Source organism: Arachis stenosperma, chromosome 3, assembly GCF_014773155.1.
Source record: "Arachis stenosperma cultivar V10309 chromosome 3, arast.V10309.gnm1.PFL2, whole genome shotgun sequence".
Lineage (NCBI taxonomy): Eukaryota > Viridiplantae > Streptophyta > Magnoliopsida > Fabales > Fabaceae > Arachis > Arachis stenosperma.
In genome coordinates this window covers 157,584,307-157,605,462 of record NC_080379.1, presented here as the reverse complement: position 1 = coordinate 157,605,462, position 21,156 = coordinate 157,584,307, and the positions used below count along the sequence as shown (strand labels likewise).

Sequence of the window (21,156 nt, the reverse complement as noted above, 5' to 3'; positions counted from 1 at the left end):
AAGAAATCATTAGCCATATATACAATATACAAAGGCAAAAGCGAATGCCTGTGAGGAGGGGCCACAGTACCGAAGTTGATTGAACCTTATCCGAAACGAACCAATGAATTTCCACAATCAAATCACATTTCCGATACTCCAAACGATATCCACTCCTATTCCTACTCCCCGCTATGCTGCTTGGTCATTTCTGTTATGTGTGTCGTGACTCCTGACACATGAGATAACCCCTGAGAACGGAAAACATTAATTTCCAATTTAATCCTAAAACGGAAAAATAAAAAGAGTCATATTGCCTAACTTGTAGTTGGTTTCTGGTTTTTGAAACCGACCAAATCATGGCTCATTTGCTGACACCTGCTCCTACTACCACCACCGCCCCAATAGGCCTTTCCTCAAAACCCCGGAAAAGCTCCCCAAATTCTTGGAAGAAGGGACGAGTGTGCTGCCACTTCATCTCTGATCAGCATGAACTCCCTTCTTCCTCTGACCACCATTCTCTTCGGCGCAGGGCATTGATGGGGTTAAGTGGCGCACTAGTGTTGGGGGGATTGAGTTTGAGCGACGAGCGCGTAGCAAGTGCTGCCGGAAGAAGGCCTCCGCCGCCTCCGCCCGAGGAGAGAAAGGATCCAAACGTGAGTGGTGTTCAGGCAAAAGTGTTGGCTAGCAAGAGGAGGAAAGAAGCCATGAAAGAAGAAGTGGCCAGGCTTAGAGAGCGAGGAAAGCCCATTATTAAAGAGCCACCACCACCACCTGCACCTCAACCTGAATGAACCCATCAATAAATATACTTTACAAAATGTTAACCCCTTCCCTTTTTCATCCTGTTCTTGTTTAATTTAATTACTCATTTTATCGTTTTACAATTTTCCCTACGTTAGAAATTCAACATCAACCCGCCTGTAATATAGTTGAAAGTCACTATGTAATAATCGAAAATCATTTGATGGTTTGAGATGTTCAATATAATAATAATACGTCTTAATTATCATCTTTACGCATTTTAAGTTTGACGCCACTTATTTTTTTTAAGAGAAAGTTTAGGGGACAGCAATTTTATTGAATTTTGGCCAGCATATAACTAGCAGATAAAGATGAGCCATTGGATGAAATCTCACACCATCAAATCATAGTTGATGGTTAATAATCACAAAAGTTGTTGGCCCCTAGCATTGCCTTTTTTTAATCCATAAGCAACCGTTAAGAAAAAAATATATAGTGCTGAAATTAAAACTATGATTTTATACGAATTATTCAAACGTCTCCATTAATTTTGTCCTAATGAAAGCAGATGTAGAAACTCGGTTGGTTCTTTGTGCTTGCATTCTAAGAAAATAAAAGGTACAACATGATGTGATGGTGGTTCCTTGGGACGTCATGACCTCTCATCCTTGATCCATAATTCCATATATTTGAATGTACCAAACTACATCTTTACTTGGCATGTAATTCACCAATTTTCTTAATCCAAGGTGAACTGTTACCTACATTTCATTAATTCCTGAATAAACGATCACCAATTAATTGAATCAAAAGATTTTTTTATTTATTTCTCGCTGTATCTTTTAATCCGGCTTTTTCTTTTTGACGCCTAAAGATTAAGTAAAAATGTAAAGTCAACTGTTGGCCCAAAATAATTTTTTTTGTGGTTCTTAAAATTAATTGGGCCTATATAAAAAATGATATGGAAAAAAAACAAAAGAAAGAGGAGGAATATTTGGTTGGTTGAAGCAGAGGGAGAGAAGCGAAGCAGATGAAATGAGGGTGTGCACTGTGCAGGTTTGGTGAAGTAGCGAGCTATCGATTCACAGAATGATTCCCAAATGCGCAGTTCCGCCATCTCAGATTCAGTTTCAGAGCTTGAATGGACTCCGACAGCTCGCTGAAACGCATCGTTTTAAGGTGCTCCTCACTCCTCACTCCTCACTCTTCCCCAGTCTCAGTTTCAATTCCACGTTATTTGATTGATGAGCGTTTTGTTTTATGATGTGTTTTAGGTTTGGTTGTTGGATCAGTTCGGAGTCCTCCACGATGGAAAACAACCTTATCCTACTGCTATCCCTACATGTATTCTCCTCTACTTTACACGCAACATGCATTTTGTGTTTTTGTAACACTTGAATTCTTGTATTCTATGTTTATTGAAACTGAATTGGGCTAGGTATATACACCTCAACCTTTTTGGTGTTCAAATATGGTGTATGTATTGTATGTTATGTGTTCTTATTATTTTTCAATTGTAATGTTTCTTAGTAGAAAATATAGCAAAGAGTGGTGGTAAGATGGTGATCATAAGCAACTCCTCAAGGCGCTCATCTGTCACTATGGAAAAAGTGAAGAGTCTCGGCTTTGATGACTCGCTTTTTGCCGGAGCCATCACCAGTGGAGAGCTCACTCATCAGTACTTGCAAAGGTTGTAGCATGCTACATCATCATCACTGGGAAAAGTTTCTTTCATTAATTCATACCTGTTGTACTTTGATGGTCATTTGCAGTCAGATTTTAAGTTTCTTCAAAGATGCTTATTCATCATATACAGTTTCATGCTTGTGTATTTAACTATTTATGCAGTTTTAACTCTCTGTTGAAATTTTCTTTCAAGCAGGAGAGATGATCCTTGGTTTGCGGCATTGGGAAGGTCTTGCATTCATTTCACATGGAAGGGACGCGGAGCAATAACTCTTGAGGTGTGTTTGAACTAAAATGCATTTTGGCTTCCATTTCGCTATTCATCAGTCATCTTATTCAATATAACATTGTATGATTCTTGGAGTGGTTGTTTTTTTTTTTTTTTAATTCTTTTATTTTTTTGAGCTGTCATGCTTGCAATGTAATTAATTAGTCTGCTTAGAGAGGTTTCCCTTTCTTCTAACCTCATCGAAGATGTGCAGAGTTAGGAGAATTTGATTTGCACTATCCATGTTGACAATCCCACCTTATGGGTAAATACTTTGGTTGTTGATGTTGTTGTAGATTACTGAGGTCAGCTTTTTTTTCTTGTCAAATTGTTAAAAATATTAATCTAGGGATAATGTATTGTATATTTTTTGTACAAAATGCTTATATTATGTAATATATAAAGATAATGGCCAAAAGGGTATACTATGCATCAAAGTTTTTCAAATCCTTTTGTGTTTTATAACTTCATGTAGGGCTTAGATTTGCAAGTTGTGGAAAACGTTGAAGATGCTGAGTTTGTTTTGGCTCATGGCACAGAAGCCTTGGGGAGTCCCCATGGGGATGCACATTCAATGAAACTTGAAGATCTCGAGAAAATATTGGAGCTTTGTGCTTCCAAAGGAATCCCTATGGTGGTAGCCAATCCAGATTATGTAACTGTTGAAGCAAGGGACTTGCGTGTGATGCCGGGTGACTTTGCTTTCCCTTTTCCTTTGTATTTAATCTAGCATAACCCCTGAATAGTGCTTATTTTCTGTAAAATTTCTTAATTTGATATTGCTATGGGTTTCTTCATTTTCTTCTTTTCGATACCAATACTTCTGCGTGTATCTTAAACTTAATAGGTACACTAGCAGCCAAATATGAAAAGCTTGGGGGTGAAGTGAAATGGATGGGCAAACCTGGCGAGGTGACAATGTTTCTGCCAAAATAAATTCACTGTGATTCTTGTTTTCTCCTGTGTTATTAATGGTTTTTAGCACTTAGACTGCTAAAGATTGCATGCACACAAGTATCAAACAAAAATGTTAATTACTTCCCAAATTGATTAAACAGCACGTTTTATCCGACAGTGATTTTCATGTTAACTGTATCCAGTTATTACAAATATACAAGTCCTTGCAATGTGCTTGCAGTTTTAACATGCAAAAGTGAATTCAGTGTTAAATAATATTTTGGTCAAGCTAAGCTGTGTGCATTAACTTTAATTGGATCGAATAAATTATCTACATTATTCTTCTCTTAATCTAGTTTTCCTCATTTCTGCACATTGTTTCACAGATAATTGAAAATACTACATTATTTTAATTTTTTGAGCTTCAGCATATGCATGCATATGATAACTGGATTAACAATTTTGTTGACCTCAATAGATCATCTTTTGTTTAGCATTAACATGACATATACATCCTTTATCAGATAATCTACAAAGCAGCCATGGCAATGGCTGGCACACATGTTTCTGAATGTATTGCCGTGGGTGATTCTCTCCATCACGACATAAAGGGTGCCAATGCCGCCGGAATCGAATCAGTATTTATCACTGGTGGTATTCACGCGACCGAACTTGGACTCGATGGTTTTGGGGAGGTAGCAGATTCATCTTCTGTGCAAGCACTTGCAACAAAATATGATGCTTTTCCATCTTATGTATCGCCTTCATTCTCGTGGTAGATCAAGATCATCATGGCAAATGAATCTGAACCACTGTTGTTGCACTTATCAGAGTCGCAAAATGTGATCTTTAGATTTTGTATGATTTATTGACCATTGTTACAAAGTACAAATCTTCATGTACTCCAACATTATATTGTAAATTAGTGTTATCAATCATTATTGTCAAAGATTTTTCCCTGTCATGCACAAACATATATTACAACTTGAAAGTTGAAACTAAACTTACCTCCCAAAATAATAATAATAATAAAGATAAAAAGAAAGTATTGGTTCTGTTCGATGTTCGATGTTTTTGAATTTTATCTTTAATGTTAATGTCCTATTTTTGTTTTAATATTTTTTTCTATTTTAGTCTTCTAGTTTAATTTTCTTTTCCAAAATACCTTTTCTTCGTACCCTATCCTAACACTAAGGTCCAGAACAAAATAAGATAAAGAGGCCCAATCCGAAGGTTGGCCTCCGCTCGCGACCGACTTCCATCGAAGAGGTCGGTTTTTATGCAAACTCCACTAAAAGAAAGTCAGAAGTCAGATTAGCTGGCAGATAACACTTATTCAAAATAAGTAATTGCCCATAAAATCTCTCAACCCACTTCTAGGAGTCATACCTCAACTTCCCTAAGATAAAGGGACAGTTATCCTCCTTAAAAGGTGGAACCACTCCAACAGTGGTTATGGGTTCACCACTATAAGTACACTGACAACCCTCAGGTATCTCTAAGTTCCCATACACTCTAAACTCGCTTAGACCCCTGCTGACTTAGGCATCGGAGTGTCTTTACAGGTATCACCCTCTTTTCCCCCCGAACACAAGTCAGACGAAGGTATCAAACGCGGAAGAAAGCCTGAAGGCCTTCTTCCCAAGACGATTGGGCCAACCACACGAGTCTAGTCCATCAATCTTCGGTTACCCAACGTAACATTGACGCCGTTGCCGGGGACCCAAGAGATCATCCGTCGATGGCGAACAACTCACCGGAAGGTGGCCACACCACGACCGATTCAGAACAAGAAAATCTGAACACAAGAAACAATGAGGCGGATATGACCTTCCACCAGGAAGCGAATGACCAACACAAAGAGGGTACCTTTGGGGTAAAAAACCCAAAAGTAAATTCTTCCGAAGGACGTGAATCAGGAAAGGAAGGACCGCCCCATGCAGCTAAACTAATGGGATTGGTCCACGACCACCAAGGACGTTTGGAGCAGCTAGAATAGGAACTAGAACGACAACGAGAGGTGGAGAGGAACCTAAGGGAAGAGATAGAGCGACGAAAAGAGTTAGAAGAAAAACTCTTGAAGCTAGAATCTTCCCTTAAAAGCCGGAACTCTCGCAGTGACCGAGAAGACTCGTCCTTGGGGGGGAGGGGGGGAACGACCCGTTCAGTGAGGACATAATGAGAGCAAAAGTTCCAAGGAACTTCAAAAGTCTTTAGATGGACCTCTATGACGGGACGACGGATCTAAAGTATCATCTGAGCAACTTCAAAAGTCGGATGTACCTGGCCGACGCTTCTGATGCCACTCGCTGCAAAGCTTTTCCGACCACCTTGACGAAAGCAGCGATGAAGTGGTTCGATAGCCTCCCCCCAAGATCGGTCACGAGTTTCGACGACCTCTCGCGGAAATTTCTGATGCGGTTCTCCATTAAAAAAGACATAGTTAAACACGCACCAAGCCTCCTGGGTGTGAAACAAGAGGTCGGAGAACCTTTAAGAACATGGAAAGGTTCAACAAAGCGTGCTTGGAAATTCAAGACCTGCCCACGGAGGCAGTAATCATGGGCCTAGTAAATGGACTCAGGGAAAGCTCCTTCTCACAGTCCATATAAAAAAGGCACCCTACCTCCTTGAATGACGTACAGGAAAGAGTTGAAAAGTACATCAACATGGAGGAAAACGCTAGACTACGAGAACCGAGTTAGCGGCCTGGGCACTCTCACCTAGCGAAAGAGAAAGAGAGAGAGCCCAAGAAGAAAGAGGAGATCGGCGTAGAAAAGCCGAGGAGATATCACTCCTATACTCCTCTGAAAGTTTTCCTAGTCAACGTGTATAGGGAAATTTGCCATGCCGAAAGGCTTCCACCCCCTAGGCCCATCAAGAACAAAAAGGGGGGGGGGAGTCGTGGCGACTACTGCGAATACCATAAGATGTATGGTCATTCTACAAATGATTGTTACGACCTCAAAAACATGATAGAAAAGCTGGCCAGATAAGGCCGGCTCGATAGGTATCTCGTAGAAAGGTCGGACAGTCATGGAAAAAGGAAGCGAGATGACAGTGATCGAAGAGACCCACCACCACAGACCCCAAAGAGACATATACACATGATCTCAGGGGGATTAGGAGGAGGAGGGCTTACCAAGTCATCTCGCAAGAGACATCTAAAGCGGGTCTACTAAGTCAGGAGCGAGACTTCCGATCTCCCAACCATCTCATTTACCAAAGAGGATGGGCAAGGGATCATTCCTAGGCATGACGACCCGGTGGTGATAACCATGATCCTGGCAAATGCCCACCTCCACAGAACCTTGGTGGATCAAGGGAGCTCAGCTGATATCCTCTTCAAGCCAGCATTCGACAAACTAGGGTTGGATGAAAGGGAGCTAAAAGCTTACCCAGACACCCTGTATAGACTAGGAGACATACCAATAAAGCCACTAGGATACATCCCCCTCCACACAACCTTTGGAAAGGGAGAAAATTCCAAAACTTTGAGCATTGACTTTATAGTCGTCGATGTTGGGTCGGCGTATAATGCCTTAATTGGCAGGACCACCCTAAATCGGCTCGGGGCGGTGGTGTCAACCCCTCACCTTTGCATGAAATTCACAACGCCTAAGGGAATAACGACGGTGCGGGAAGACCAGAAATTGGCAAGAAAGTGCTACAATGAAATCTTGAACCTTCGAGAAAAGGGTAAGGAAGTTCACACCATAGAGCTCGGGGGGATAAAAGCTAAAGAAGAGCTGCGGCCGCAACCGGGAAGAAAAACTGAAGAGGTTCAAATCGGAGAAGAGGAAGGAAAAAATATCAACATAGGAGTCAGTCTAGATGGAGATTTAAAACAGAGGCTAATAAAGCTCCTACGAGATAATTCCGACCTCTTCGCCTGGAAAGCTTCCGACATGTCAGGGATAGACCCTCAACTCATGTCTCACAAGCTTTCAATACACCCCGGATCATGACCCGTACAGCAGCGCAGGCGTAAGCTCGGACCAGAACGAGCTCAAGTGGTGGAGAAGCAAGTACAAGCCCTCTTAGAGGCCGACTTCATCAGGGAGGTCAAGTATCCGGCATGGCTGACAAATGTAGTGCTGGTCAAAAAGCAAAACGGCAAGTGGAGGATGTGCGTCGATTACACCGACCTGAACAAGGCATGCCCCAAAGACCCATATCCACTTTCCAGTATCGATACTCTAGTAGACGCGAGCTCAGGGTATTAATACTTGTCGTTTATGGACGCCTACTCGGGATACAATCAAATCCCGATGTATAAGCCGGATGAAGAAAAAACCTCATTCATCACACCCAGAGCAAACTACTACTATGTGGTCATGCCTTTTGGATTGAAAAATGCTGGGGCCACATACCAAAGGTTGATGAATAAGGTGTTTGCTCCCCACCTCGGGAACTTAATGGAGGTCTACATGGACGACATGCTAGTAAAAACCAAAGAGAAAACCGACCTCTTGATAGATCTCTCGCAAGTTTTCAACACCGTAAGGTTACATGAAATGAGACTAAATCCCACAAAATGTACCTTCGTGGTGGAGGCTAAAAATTTTTTAGGGTTCATACTAACACAAAGGGGGATCGAAGCAAATCCCGACAAGTGCAAAGCTATTCTAGAAATGAAAAGCCCGACTTGCCTGAGAGAGGTTCAACAACTCAACGACCGACTTGCTACCCTTTCCAGGTTCCTGGCAGGATCAGCACTAAGATCTCTTCCACTATTCTCTCTACTGAGAAAATGATGCCAGTTCGAATGGACTCCAGAATGCGAAGAAGCATTTCAGGAGTTCAAAAGGTTTTTGAGCCAACTTCCAATTCTGACCCGATCTATAGTCGGGGAAGAACTCGTCTTGTATCTGTCAGTAGCAGACAAAGCTGTAGCATCAGCTCTAATACGGGAAGATGAGGTCGGGCAGCATCATGTGTACTTCACCAGCAAAGTTCTACAAGGCCCTGAACTAAAGTATCAAAAACTTGAAAAGTTTGCATACTCTTTAGTAGTCATGACGGCTACGGCCTTATTTTCAAGCACACACAATAAAGGTACGAACGAACCAGCCAATGAAGCAGATCCTTCAGAAGACGAACATTGCGGACAGAATGGTCCAATGGGCAATAGAGCTCTCTGAATTCGACCTGAAGTACGAAACTCGGACGGCAATAAAAGCCCAATGCCTCACCGACTTCATAGCAGAATACGCCAGAGATCAAGAGGAAAAATCCACTACATGGGAGTTATATGTAGATGGATCTTTCAACAAGGTTGGAAGTGGTGCAGGCATAATACTGGTCAGCGAAGGGGGAACGCAAATAGAAGTCTCCCTTAAGTTCGAGTTCCCAGCTTCCAACAATCAGGCAGAATATGAAGCCTTGATTGCAGGGTTAAAACTGGCAGAAGAAGTTGGTGCAACCAAAGTAATGATATTCAGCGACTCTCAGGTGGTGACTTTCCAAATAAACAGAGAGTATCAGGCCAAAGATCCCAATATGAAAAGGTACTTAGACAAAACCTTAGAGTATCTTAGGCGTTTTGAAGAGACCGAGATCAACCATATAACTCGGGACCTCAACAGCAGGGCAGACGCCCTCTCCAAGCTTGCAAGTACCAAACCAGGAGGGAACAACAAAAGCCTAATCCAAGAAACTCTCCCAGAACCCTCTATGGTCAAAACAGAGGCTGTTCAAGATGTCCTTGAAGTCACCGGGTTAGACCTCGGGTGCATGAAACCCTTAGTCGAATACCTAAAATTCGACATCCTCCCCAAAGAGGAAAAAGAGGCCAAAAAGATCCGGAGGAAAGCACAAAACTACACCTTGGTGAAAAATATCCTCTATAAAAGGGGAATATCAACACCACTACTAAAGTGCGTCCCGACCTCAAGGACAACCGAGGTGCTAGAGGAGGTTCACAATGGAATCTGCGGGAACCATCTTGGGGCTAGGTCATTAGCCAGAAAAATAATCCGAGATGGATTCTACTGGTCGACCTTGCAAAAAGATTCTACAGAATTTGTGAAAAAATGCCAACCATGCCAAATGCATGCAAACTTCCATGTAACTCCCCCCCCCGAGGAGCTCATTAGTATAACTTCCCCATGGCCTTTCGCAAAATGGAGGTTGGACTTGCTAGGACCATTCCCCCAAGCACCGGGGCAAGTAAAATACCTAATAGTGGGAGTGGATTATTTCACAAAATGGATAGAAGTAGAACCATTGGCCACCATCACCGCTCAGAGAAGTCGAAGGTTCATCTACAGAAACATTATCACTAGGTACGGAGTATCTCACTCCATCACTACCGATAATGGCACCCAGTTCACTGACTCAACCTTCAAAAACCTGGTATCCAGCATGAAGATCAAGCATCAGTTTACATCGGTGGAACATCCACAAGCAAATGGACAAGTCGAGGTAGCAAACAAGTTCATACTTGCAGGATTGAAGAAAAGGTTACAGAACGCAAAGGGAGCATGGGCCGAAGAGCTCCCACAAGTACTTTGGACTTATCGGACTACACCTCAATCTGCCACAGGGGAAACACCCTTCCAACTTGCTTACGGCGTAGAAGCCATGATACCAGTGGAAATCAACAGGAAAAGCCCAAAGGTGAGCTTCTACGATGAAGTTGGAAACATACAAGGACACAAAGAAGAACTTGAGCTACTCCCCGAAGTCCGAGAACAAGCCCAAATTAGAGAAGCAGCATTGAAACAAAGGATGACAAACAGATATAACAAAAAGGTCATTCGAAGAAGCTTCACCCCAGATGATTTGGTCTTGATCAGAAACGACATAGGAATCAACAAGTATGGAGAAGGAAAGCTTGCCATCAATTGGAAAGAACCATACAAAATTAAAGAGGTCTTAGGAAAAGACTAATATAAAGTGACCGACTTAAACGGCATCGAGCTACCTAGGTCGTGGCATGCTTGTAACATAAAAAGGTACTATAGCTAAAAGCGAAATCCACTCCCTGATGTACTCTTTTCTCAACTTCATGGTTTTTTCCCAAAGAAAGGGTTTTCCTGAAGTAGGATTTTTAACGAGGCATCAAAGTGGGGACTAGGGGACAACAAAATTTCAAAACCCTTAGTAGCAAAAAGGTACCACTGCAAATAAATAAAAGATCTCTTCCTTTAAAATATCTCTTTATGAAATTCCTTCATATGTTATTATTCTACGAAACACACCGACTTATGCTCGATAAAACGTGAAAATCCCATGAACCGACCTAGATGGTTGTCAGGATAAAGCGATGAGGTACAAGTCGGTGCAAAGAGGTTATAAAAGTAGATCATGAAAGAACTCGGAACCTAGTCGACTTACAAGTCGTAGAGTCCGAGAAGAATGAAATGCATCGTAGAAAATAACATAAGTTATAGAAACTCAATAAGAAAATTGAGTACGAGGAATACCAAAAAGAGATAGGAAAATCCATCAAAAACCAAAGACAGAAACTGTCCCCAAGTCTTTAATAAAAGTTCAAGATAACTTAGACAAATGGCAGCTGACCAAGGTAAAAGTTTTTCCAAAACAAAGGATTTTCCAAAACAAAGGAAAAATATCAAAAAGGTTTTCTCAAAACCTAAACAGAAAGCATGCAGACAAACGTAAACCTAAAAACCCTTATCTAAAAAAAGGTATTTTTAATTTTGTTTGCGGCCACAAAGGGCCAAGAAATGTTAGGAAACAACCACCACAACAAAAACAATAAATACGAAAATTGTTTAAAAACGGGGGACCCACAGGCTGGGCCCCTATATAGCCATCATAAGATTAGTTAGAAGAAGGAAGGTCACCACCACCAAGAGGAAGATCATCACCAGAGCCAGGGAGAGCAGTTGGAGCACCATCAGGACCGGGGAGAGAAGTCGGGGCAACATCAACGGAAGACGGGGCAAGTTGGTCGGAACCCTTCGAGGAACTCGAGACATCTCCTGGTCGGGGAGGGGATTCTATTATCCTCTGTCCCCGAGTCTTCAGCTCGGATTCAGACACAGGTCGGGGAGGAGAAATAATAGCCCCATTGACCACGATCTTATCAGGATCCACGAGAGAGAGATCCAGGTCGGAAGCAATAACCCCGACCTGTTCCTTGAAGATCCCCCATGCCTCCTCGGCCCCTTCGGCAATAGAGTTCTCCAACTCCACGTAGGCGTTCCGAGCTCTCACCAAATCCTTCTTCACTTCCACGAGGTCCTCGAACAAACTCGTATAACTCTGCTCCGCCTTCTCCCTCAGACCCTTCGCCATGTCACACTGGGCCTGCAGCTTCCTCTCCCTCTCCCGGAGTCGATTCCTCTCCTCCTCCAACTCGGTGACCTCCTCCTTCAACCTCTTCTCCCCTTTTTGATATAAAAGAATCCTCCCCTCTAGCTCCTCAACCCTCAGGGATGAACCCAAAGAGCTGAGGGGAGTCTTCTTAAAAATATCCAGAAGCTTAGTGCACACCCCCGCCGCCCTAACACTCCCCTAAACCAGAAGATTAAGGTGGTTTTGAACGGAAGCATCATCCATACTTATACGAGTATGAGGATAGATATAATTCTGAACAAACTGAGATGCATCAGACTTAGTCTCACTTTCAAAAGAAGAGCTAGACCCTGAAGTCTTGCGGTTCTTCGTCTCCGGCTCAGGGGAAGGTCGAGGAGGAGGGGAAGGAAGAGAAGAGGCTGACGAGGACATGACAATAGGTCGGGAGGGGGTCCCCAGGTTGTGAGGAGGAGGAGGAGGGGGAGGAGGAGGAGGGCCAGCAGCCCTGGCGCGGAACCTCGCCTTGGCCTCCTGGACTCTCTAGTAAGATTCTCTGGAATTCTTCTTCACCATCTCTGCAAAAACCATTAGGTAATAAAGTCAGTAAACAAGTCGGAGTAAAACAACTCGGGCGATCACCAGACTAAAAACAAACAAATAGGACGTTACTTAATTGGACTTGGACAAAGGTTGGAGACCCCTGGAGGAATTTTTTCGTATCCAAATAAAGGGCTCTCCCCCATACTTTTCGTAGGAACTCCACAATGGCCACCTCTACCTCGTCCAAATCGTCCAAGTTATATTTTTCACAAGAAAATGCCTTCAGCCAGTACAGGAGAAAACGGGGAGAAAAATTTTGGTCCAGAAAGAAAGGGTGGCGACTCTCAACAGATCGCACTTTAAAAAAGAAATTTTTGAAATCATGAAAAGATTCGTCAAAAAGAGTGAAAACTCTCCGGCCTTGTATGGCCCGGAAAGACACCCATTGCTGTTTGATATTTTGCCTACTAAAGGGCTTGGTCATGTGAAAGAGAAAGAAGAAAATTCTCAAAGAAGTCGAAAAATCTAGTGCATGGCTGATGAATTGATAAATTTTCAAAAAACCCCAAGAGTTGGGGTGAAGTTGGGTAGGGGCTATCCGGCAATGAGATAAAATGGCCATCTCAAAGTCGGAAAAAGGAAGAAGAACGCCCAAACGGGTGAAAAAACTCTCATACATAAAAATAAAATGGGGGTCTCCCTCAGAAGCGCTTCCAAAACAAACCCGGTCTTCCGGACCCGAGGCTATCAGTTCATATCTCGACTCATCCTCATCAGAAGCACAAATCCTATGATGCGTACAAAGATTGGTAACATAGTCAGTATCTACAAGGGGTTCTTCCCCAAGAACCGTAACATCTACCCATTGAGCGAGGGATTCTACAGAAAACATCTTTTTCCTAAAAAGAAAAGGATCGCAAAACCTACAAAGGAGAAAGAAAAAAAGGATCAAAAACAGGGTCTCTAAAGGGCCTGGGGTTAGATCCTCAACAAAACAAAATCACTAAACCTACGGTCAGCACTCCTCTAAAAAAAAACATGCAAATAAAAGCATTTGTAAAAGAGAATAAGAGAAAAAACTGACATTTACTTTCGAAGGATCAGAGGCAGTTGATCAAAGAGAAAAGAAGCTTTCTTTTAGTGCAGAGTGCGTAAGTTTTTAGAAACGAAACAAGGAAAGAAGAGGAAAAGTATTTATAAGCACATTATGGGCATAAAAGTAAAACGACACAACCATTTAAGAGTTGCACCGTTACCAATGTAACCGCCCCCGCGTATAAATGCTCAAACCTCTAAGAGACGCGACGTTTGATTAGACGCGACGGTTAAGGAAATTTAAATCACGTCGGCCCTGAAAATCACGTCGGTTCTTCAGCAAGTCAGCTACAACCCCGAGCTGTATACTCGAGCCCAACTCCTAAAAGGGCTTGGACTTGAGTAGGGGCACTGTTTATACCCTGACCCAACACTAAGGCCCATGACCAAATAAGATAAAGAGGCCCAATCCGAAGGTTGGCTTCCGCTCGCGACTGACTTCCATCGAAGAGGTCGGTTTCTACGCAAACTCCACTAAAAGGAAATCGGAAGTCAGATTAGCTAGCAGATAACACTTATTCAAAATAAGTAACTGCCCCTAAAATCTCTCAACCCACTTCCAGGAGTCATACCTCAACCTCTCTAAGATAAAGGGACAGTTATCCTCCTTAAAAGGTGGAACCACTCCAACGGTGGTTATGGGTTTACCACTATAAGTACACTGGCAACCCTCAGGTATCTCTAAGTTTCCATACTCTCTAAACTCGCTTAGACCCCTGCTGACTTAGGCATCGGAGTGTCTTTGCAGGTACCACCTCCTTTTTCCCCTGAACACAAGTCGGACGAAGGTATCAAACGCGGAAGAAAGCCTGAAGGCCTTCTTTCCAAGACGATTGGGCCAACCACGCGAGTCCAGTCCATCAATCTCCGGTTACCCAATGTAACACCTTTTTCTTCCATTATCATTTTATTCTAAATAGCGGTTAGTACAGTGATTTAATAGTGAAAGTGACAAAACAATAATTAATAAGAGAAAGAAGAATATAATAATAGCGGATAAAATATTTTTTTGAAAGAAAAAATTGGATAAAATAAAATATTTTAAATATTAAAAATATAATTAAAATTTAATTCAAGTAAAATTAATATTTAGTTTAAATATTAGAAAGTAACATAATATTTTAATTGGAAAAAAATGCAAACGAACTCCCTTCTGTGGTAAACATTTTAAAATATTTGAGCAATTCCCAATTCTACATATTTAGGAGTAGATGATATAAAATAATAAGAATAATTTGTTCATTTGAAGCTGAATGCATGCATTTGAGGCGTTGAAACTTGAAAGAATGGTTGAGTTGCCAGTCTTGTAGCTGAAGCCAAATCTAAAAAAATACACTAGAAAAGAATATGTTAAATTGACTAATAATAATCCTTAAAATCAAGGACAAGATGATTGAAATTGAAATATTTCTGTTACTAAAATCTAGTCAACTTATCAACAAATATAAGTGCCATGGTCATTCAGTTGATCGCCAAAAAACTTAATAAATAATGACACCAAATTCCCTAATAGATTTACCCTGAAGTACATTTATGTCCCTAGTAGAAGTAAAACTATTCTCCTCACTTTATGAGAGTGACAAAAATAAAATTTGAGTTAATGACGCTTTATTTAATTGTATTTCACTTACTCATTTTAAATTTATTATTAATGCAATAAAATTAAGCGTCTAAAATATTTTTTAAATTAAGTCTTCAATCAAGTATAAAAGTTATTGTCATTGTTACTTTTTCTTCTTTTGTTATTATAATTGATATCGTTTTCTTTTATTATTTTTTAATTGTTTAATTTATTCTTTTTTTTTTTTCTCTTCATCCATCATCATCGTTCTTTTTTTTTCTTCCTCTTCTTTTTCTATATATATTCAACAAATATAATAAGCACATAAATTGATATATAATACAAAAAAATTAATGCACACCATAAAAAATTATATATACTATATTAATAAATTATTGTATTATGTACAAAAATTTGTTATATTTAAAAATTTACGTGTTATGTATAAAATTTTCTGTATTGTATATAAAAATTTATATTTTATAACAAAATATTTGTTCTTTGTAATAACTTTTGTGCTGAAAAAGCATAAAAACAAAAAATCACGTGATGAACGCGTGTTTTTATTTTTTTTTAGATTTATATCAACTTAATTAAACTTAAATTATTAAAAATGTCTAGACATAAAACATCACCATTATTAATGCATAGTACTTAATTTTATCTGTGGCTAATTTAATTGAAGCCAATAAATATGTTGCAAAATGAAGTAAATCAAAGCCAATAATATTCTCTTCATGCATTAAAAAAAAAAAAAAACAGACATAAACTACATGAAACATTAGATGTCTATTTTTTATTTTTTCTAATCACGATAACATGGATAGAAATTTAATTTTACTATTTTAGTACAGTATTTTGGATATTAATGCCGTTCAATTATGATACGTACTTATCTAACTCAAAAGAAAAGAAAAGGAAAAAAAAAAAAGGATACGTATTTACTATGTTAACTACTACAAAGCAATTGTCCTTTTAATGTACTAGGAAGTACAATTTAATACGGTTAGTAAGGTGTCTTTTGGGTAAGCAATAAGATATTTTTTTTTAGTAAGCCAGTAAAGTTTAGAATCTGCATATAAATCAAGATAGCCATATTTAGTAGATTTATATTTCGGGCATATTTATCTAATTATCTTATTTGTATTAAATAATATTTTAAAATTTTATTCTATTTTAATAAACCAAATATGCAAGTTCCTGCTCATTTTAGTAAGTCATTAAAGTTTAGAATCTACATATAAATCAAGATAGCCATATTTAGCAGATTTATATTTCTGGCATATTTATCTAATTATCTTATTTGTATTAAATAATATTTTAAAATTTTATTCTAATTTAGTAAACCAAATATACAAGTTCCTGCTCATTTATTACAAACACCATATAAACTTGAGTGGAAAAAAAATGCTCCTTCAATGTTTTCCTTTTCATTTTGAATGCACATCATAAATATTTTAAGCTAAAAATCTATCACAATATTAGTGAAGTGTTATACACATGGACTAAGCAATGCGTTACAATAAAGAGAAGAACTTTGGGCAGATCACACATAAGAGAGAGAGAGAGAGAGAGAGAGAGAGAGAGAGAGAAGAAGAAGCATATGATAAATCACAGATCTGTTTGACCAAAAACACAAAACAAGACAGAAGATCAGGTTTCAACTCACACCAAACTCCCAATCTTTATAAGTGCAGTTGCATCATCCTGCGTATTTATTCATCAAAATCCAATACATATTAATATTATGATATTCCATTTTTACATTTATTCTTTGTATATACTTAATATATACTTGATACATAAACCAATTCATTTGATAAGGGATATTACCTATTAACCCTTATTTTGGTTTTGTTTTCTGTTGTCTCAAAAAACCAAAACCCCATTTATAGGCATAGCACAGAAGAAGGAGAAGCTAAATAGAGAGAGAGAAAGAGAAGAGAGAGAAAGACAGGAATGGAAGGAGGAGCTGCCCCACCTGCTGACGCTGTCATGTCCGACGCGGCGCCTCCGCCGCAGGACCATCAACAGCAGCACCAGCAGCCGGCAGCGCCCACGGGTGTGGAGAATATTCCGGCGACGCTGAGCCACGGCGGTAGGTTCATCCAATACAACATATTTGGGAACATATTCGAAGTCACCGCCAAATACAAACCCCCCATTATGCCCATCGGAAAAGGCGCTTATGGCATCGTTTGGTAAGCAAATCCAACCCTTAAAGTTTGCGTTTTTGTGTTGATTTGTTCCTTTCCTTCCATAAAAAATTGGTCTTTCTTATTGGGTTCGGAATGGAAATCGGAAAAATTAAAAATCTGATCTTTTCTTTCCATTTCTGTGTCATGGGGTTTTGTTAATGTGAATGTAATATGTATGTAGTTCCGCTCTAAATTCGGAGACGAATGAGCATGTTGCCATTAAGAAGATTGCCAATGCATTTGACAACAAGATTGACGCCAAGAGGACCCTCCGTGAAATCAAGCTGCTTCGTCACATGGATCATGAAAACGTGAGTGAATGATAGTTTTATTTTTCATCTCTGAATTTACATGAATCCCCTTTATTGTTTGTTGTTTGGTGTGGGTGTGTATGTTTCGGGTTTGAGATTTGCTTGTCGATTAGATCTTGCTTAATGTGTTCTGGACTTGATGCTTTGAATTTTTCACTTGTTGAAGCTATTCACAGAACAACTTTTCTTACTGGATGTGTAACTAAAGATGAAAGATCCAATTGGTTTATACATCATCGTTTTCATGGCTGGTATTTAGATTACTAGTAGTAGAATCATTGATGACCATGTTTTCGCAAAAATGGCTGCTAGTTAGTTATAATAACTCTTAATGGGTAATGGCTACAAGTAAACGACAGAATTTTATCCAAATTGGTTTATTCGGGTTCTTGTTTGATATCCTCTAGTTATCATTGAACAGCTTAGAGTTTTATCCTCAAACACGGTGTCCATACTTTCCATAACTACCCTGTCTTAATGAATGTACACAAGCGTTTCTCATTTAATTTGTTGCCCGTGCGGCACCAGGTGACAACAATGTGCTTTCTAGATATTCAGTTAAGAATGTCGCATTTACTGCATGATTACCAACATTTGCCGAGTTGTGGTTCCGGTAACAACAAAAGCACGTGTGGTTTAAATCTTGTTTGATTTAAAGCCCTGTTTGAAATAGGTTGTCGTATATATCCGGGAAGGAGGTGTCTGGAAAGGAGGTGGTGAAAGGGGGTGACCAGATAACCTCATGAGTGGAAATTTCACATAATTTTAGAATTAGCATTATGAATATTTCTTTTATTCTTTATGCGTTGCGATTGTTTTTCAGGTGGTTGCAATAAGGGATATAGTGCCACCACCTCAGAGGGAGGCATTCAATGATGTTTACATTGCCTATGAGTTGATGGACACTGATCTTCACCAAATCATTCGCTCAAATCAAGCATTGTCAGAGGAGCACTGTCAGGTACACATTTTAATGCCAAGAGAAAATTGGAATTTCTTTAAATAATATCTCCTTGTTCCCTCTCTCACCTTCATCCTATATCAACTTTCATCACCAAGATTTTCATTTCTGCAGTACTTTCTGTATCAAATCCTCCGTGGTTTGAAGTACATACATTCAGCAAATGTTTTGCATAGGGACTTGAAACCTAGCAACCTACTCCTGAATGCCAACTGCGACTTAAAAATTTGTGATTTTGGACTGGCCCGTGTCACCTCTGAGACTGATTTCATGACTGAATATGTTGTTACAAGATGGTACCGAGCACCAGAGCTTCTGTTAAACTCTTCCGATTATACTGCAGCAATTGATGTATGGTCTGTTGGTTGTATCTTCATGGAACTGATGGATCGAAAACCATTGTTCCCTGGCAGAGATCACGTGCATCAACTGCGTCTACTTATGGAGGTAACTTATTTAGAGGTCTTTGATTTTTGAAGAAGTTAAACATTTATTGATCTACATTGGTCTTTTTAATGGTTGAAATAGAAATGATTAACCTTTTTAGACTTTTGGTTAACACATTAAACCAAATTGAAATTCATAGCACTGTCATTCTGGAGTATATAATTAAGCTAGATTTTATTTTCATAGTAATATGTTTATCCTTGACTATAATCTGACCCCTTGACTGAATCAATGAATTTGTGCTGGAATCTTTCATTTTTAAAACTTGTTTGATCTATGCACTTTAAATTTGACAACAGCCTAGATTGATGTCAATTAATCAATATAATTGACATGCTTCATACTGTACAGCTCATTGGCACCCCATCAGAAGCTGATTTGGGATTTCTGAATGAAAATGCTAAGAGATACATTAGGCAACTCCCTCTTTACCGACGCCAATCTTTCCAAGAAAAGTTTCCTCAGGTCCATCCTGCAGCCATTGATCTTGTTGAAAAGATGTTGACCTTTGATCCTCGACAAAGGATTACTGGTATGTTTTCATTTCCTTTGGTTTTCGTATACAAGGTTGATGCATCTCTCTTTAAAATTGTATGCTTTTTGGCGTCAAATGTTCTTATTAAAAGTAACATTGTTTGATAATTTACTACTAGATGTTGCATCATAAGTGCTTTCTTCTTGGTATTGGTAAACTTGCATTGATCTTTGTATCCTTCAGAGTTTAGACAAATGTTTGTATATCATTTCCTCTCTTGCACATCTTCTATCAATGTTTACACATCCCAAACCTACAGCTTGGCTTTGACTATGGATTAATTGTGGCATGTTCTGTTTAGATGCTTAGTGAGGCACTGAGGCTCATTTTTGTTTTACCAACTGAAGGTGTTATTTCTTTGTTTAATTTGAAATCAAATTATAAGCTGTTTCCCTGTCCAGAAGATTTGAATGACAAAGTCATTTAAGGAAACCATTATTTAACAACTCAGTTGATGTTCTCCCACGTCGTCTCTCTGTTATGATAACTTTGTCCTGCGCTCTTAACCCAGTTTCTTTTTATCTTTACCTTCCAAGTGTTGTGCTAGCACTAACTTTTCTTTGTTTGTGTTGCAGTTGAAGATGCACTGGCACACCCGTACCTGACATCGCTTCATGACATAAGTGATGAACCGGTGTGCATGACCCCCTTCAACTTTGATTTTGAGCAGCATGCTTTGACAGAGGAGCAGATGAAAGAACTGATATACAGAGAGGCTCTAGCATTTAACCCTGAATATCAGTAAAGTCAATAGTGATTTGGAAGATATTATCTTTGGGTTTTAAAGAAAATGTGTGGTGACTGTGTCAATAGAGATTTCTGTATATATATTTTAAAATATTTAATCATCTGAAACCAGATGACCTTTGTTGGAGTTAAATTATTTTGGATTAGAGGCATGATTGGCAGACTGCAACAAACAACAATCATAACAATGTACCTTGTATGGATCATGGATGGCTTATTTTGCTTCATATTATTCTCCAGTTCATTGGCTTCACCCATTAAATCCTTGCTTGTCAAATTTGTGCTCCTGCCGGTTTTGTATTTTGAAGCAGAACAATGTATTTTTGTACTCTTTTCCACTTGATCATTTTTTCAAAGAAGTCTTTTGTTTTTATATCTTCTTTTATTTTTGTAAGAAAATTGCATCAAGGATCAACAAGTCATAATTATTATTTTCTTCATTTTGAACTTATAGGCGCCTTTTGCCATTGTTAGGTTTTTCTTTCAGGATAAAGAAAAAAGGAAAGGAAAAGAGAAGAGAGCGCACGCTAATAGCAGTTGCTTCCGTTTTAACAGTGGTTGAATTTCTCTATGGATTTTAACTTTTTAAGCTTGACCTTTAGAGGCTCGAGAGACGAGTGAGTTGGGAACCAAAAATCCATTTTTCTAAAAGCGTTTTACTTTATTCTGTTGGGGTCTTTCTTGTTATTCATCTTTCAGCAACATCGATGACTGATATTCAGCATCATGCCAAGTCTCTTTCCTTATTTGCTAGAATGATCCCTACAATTTACGGTAACTGATAAAAACGAAGTTTAAAGCTTCTGACTAACCATTCTTTTTTGTGACATTCCCAGTTTACCACGAACACAGAATCTTTTGGTTTCAACTTAGGGAAGAATTCATTAACTCAACAAAGTTCATTCAACCTTGCTTGAAT

At 39.4% G+C, this 21,156-nt stretch overlaps 3 protein-coding genes across 3 annotated transcripts; all 3 read left to right on the top strand.

Moving 5' to 3' along the window:
• Positions 1-164: 164 nt before the first annotated feature.
• On the top strand, positions 165-1,001 carry LOC130969199 (uncharacterized). The gene has a single exon (XM_057894834.1). The coding sequence runs from the start codon at positions 339-341 to the stop codon at positions 771-773; it is 435 nt and encodes a 144-aa protein (XP_057750817.1). The 5' UTR covers positions 165-338; the 3' UTR covers positions 774-1,001.
• A 678-nt stretch (positions 1,002-1,679) lies between these two features.
• LOC130967824 (uncharacterized) lies at positions 1,680-4,523 on the top strand. The gene is made up of 7 exons (XM_057892845.1): positions 1,680-1,902; positions 1,998-2,067; positions 2,254-2,413; positions 2,606-2,687; positions 3,153-3,369; positions 3,525-3,589; positions 4,099-4,523. Exons 1-7 carry the CDS (start codon positions 1,813-1,815, stop codon positions 4,351-4,353), a joined length of 939 nt encoding a protein of 312 aa, XP_057748828.1. The 5' UTR covers positions 1,680-1,812; the 3' UTR covers positions 4,354-4,523.
• Positions 4,524-16,566: 12,043 nt separating this feature from the next.
• Positions 16,567-20,499, top strand: LOC130966386 (mitogen-activated protein kinase homolog MMK1). The gene is made up of 7 exons (XM_057891184.1): positions 16,567-16,695; positions 16,934-17,239; positions 17,418-17,547; positions 18,371-18,508; positions 18,623-18,955; positions 19,307-19,487; positions 20,066-20,499. Exons 2-7 carry the CDS (start codon positions 16,998-17,000, stop codon positions 20,233-20,235), a joined length of 1,194 nt encoding a protein of 397 aa, XP_057747167.1. The 5' UTR covers positions 16,567-16,695; positions 16,934-16,997; the 3' UTR covers positions 20,236-20,499.
• The last annotated feature ends 657 nt before the right edge of the window (positions 20,500-21,156 follow it).

Excerpts from the sequence above, each read along its gene's own strand:
- LOC130967824 (XM_057892845.1), top strand. The coding sequence starts at position 1,813 with ATGATTCCCAAATGCGCAGTTCCGCCATCTCAGATTCAGTTTCAGAGC. Across the intron at positions 2,068-2,253 it reads TCCTACTGCTATCCCTACAT|TAGAAAATATAGCAAAGAGT; the intron begins GTATTCTCCTCT and ends AATGTTTCTTAG. Across the intron at positions 2,688-3,152 it reads GCGGAGCAATAACTCTTGAG|GGCTTAGATTTGCAAGTTGT; the intron begins GTGTGTTTGAAC and ends AACTTCATGTAG.
- LOC130966386 (XM_057891184.1), top strand. The coding sequence starts at position 16,998 with ATGGAAGGAGGAGCTGCCCCACCTGCTGACGCTGTCATGTCCGACGCG. Across the intron at positions 17,548-18,370 it reads GTCACATGGATCATGAAAAC|GTGGTTGCAATAAGGGATAT; the intron begins GTGAGTGAATGA and ends ATTGTTTTTCAG. Across the intron at positions 18,956-19,306 it reads AACTGCGTCTACTTATGGAG|CTCATTGGCACCCCATCAGA; the intron begins GTAACTTATTTA and ends CATACTGTACAG.
- LOC130969199 (XM_057894834.1), top strand. The coding sequence starts at position 339 with ATGGCTCATTTGCTGACACCTGCTCCTACTACCACCACCGCCCCAATA.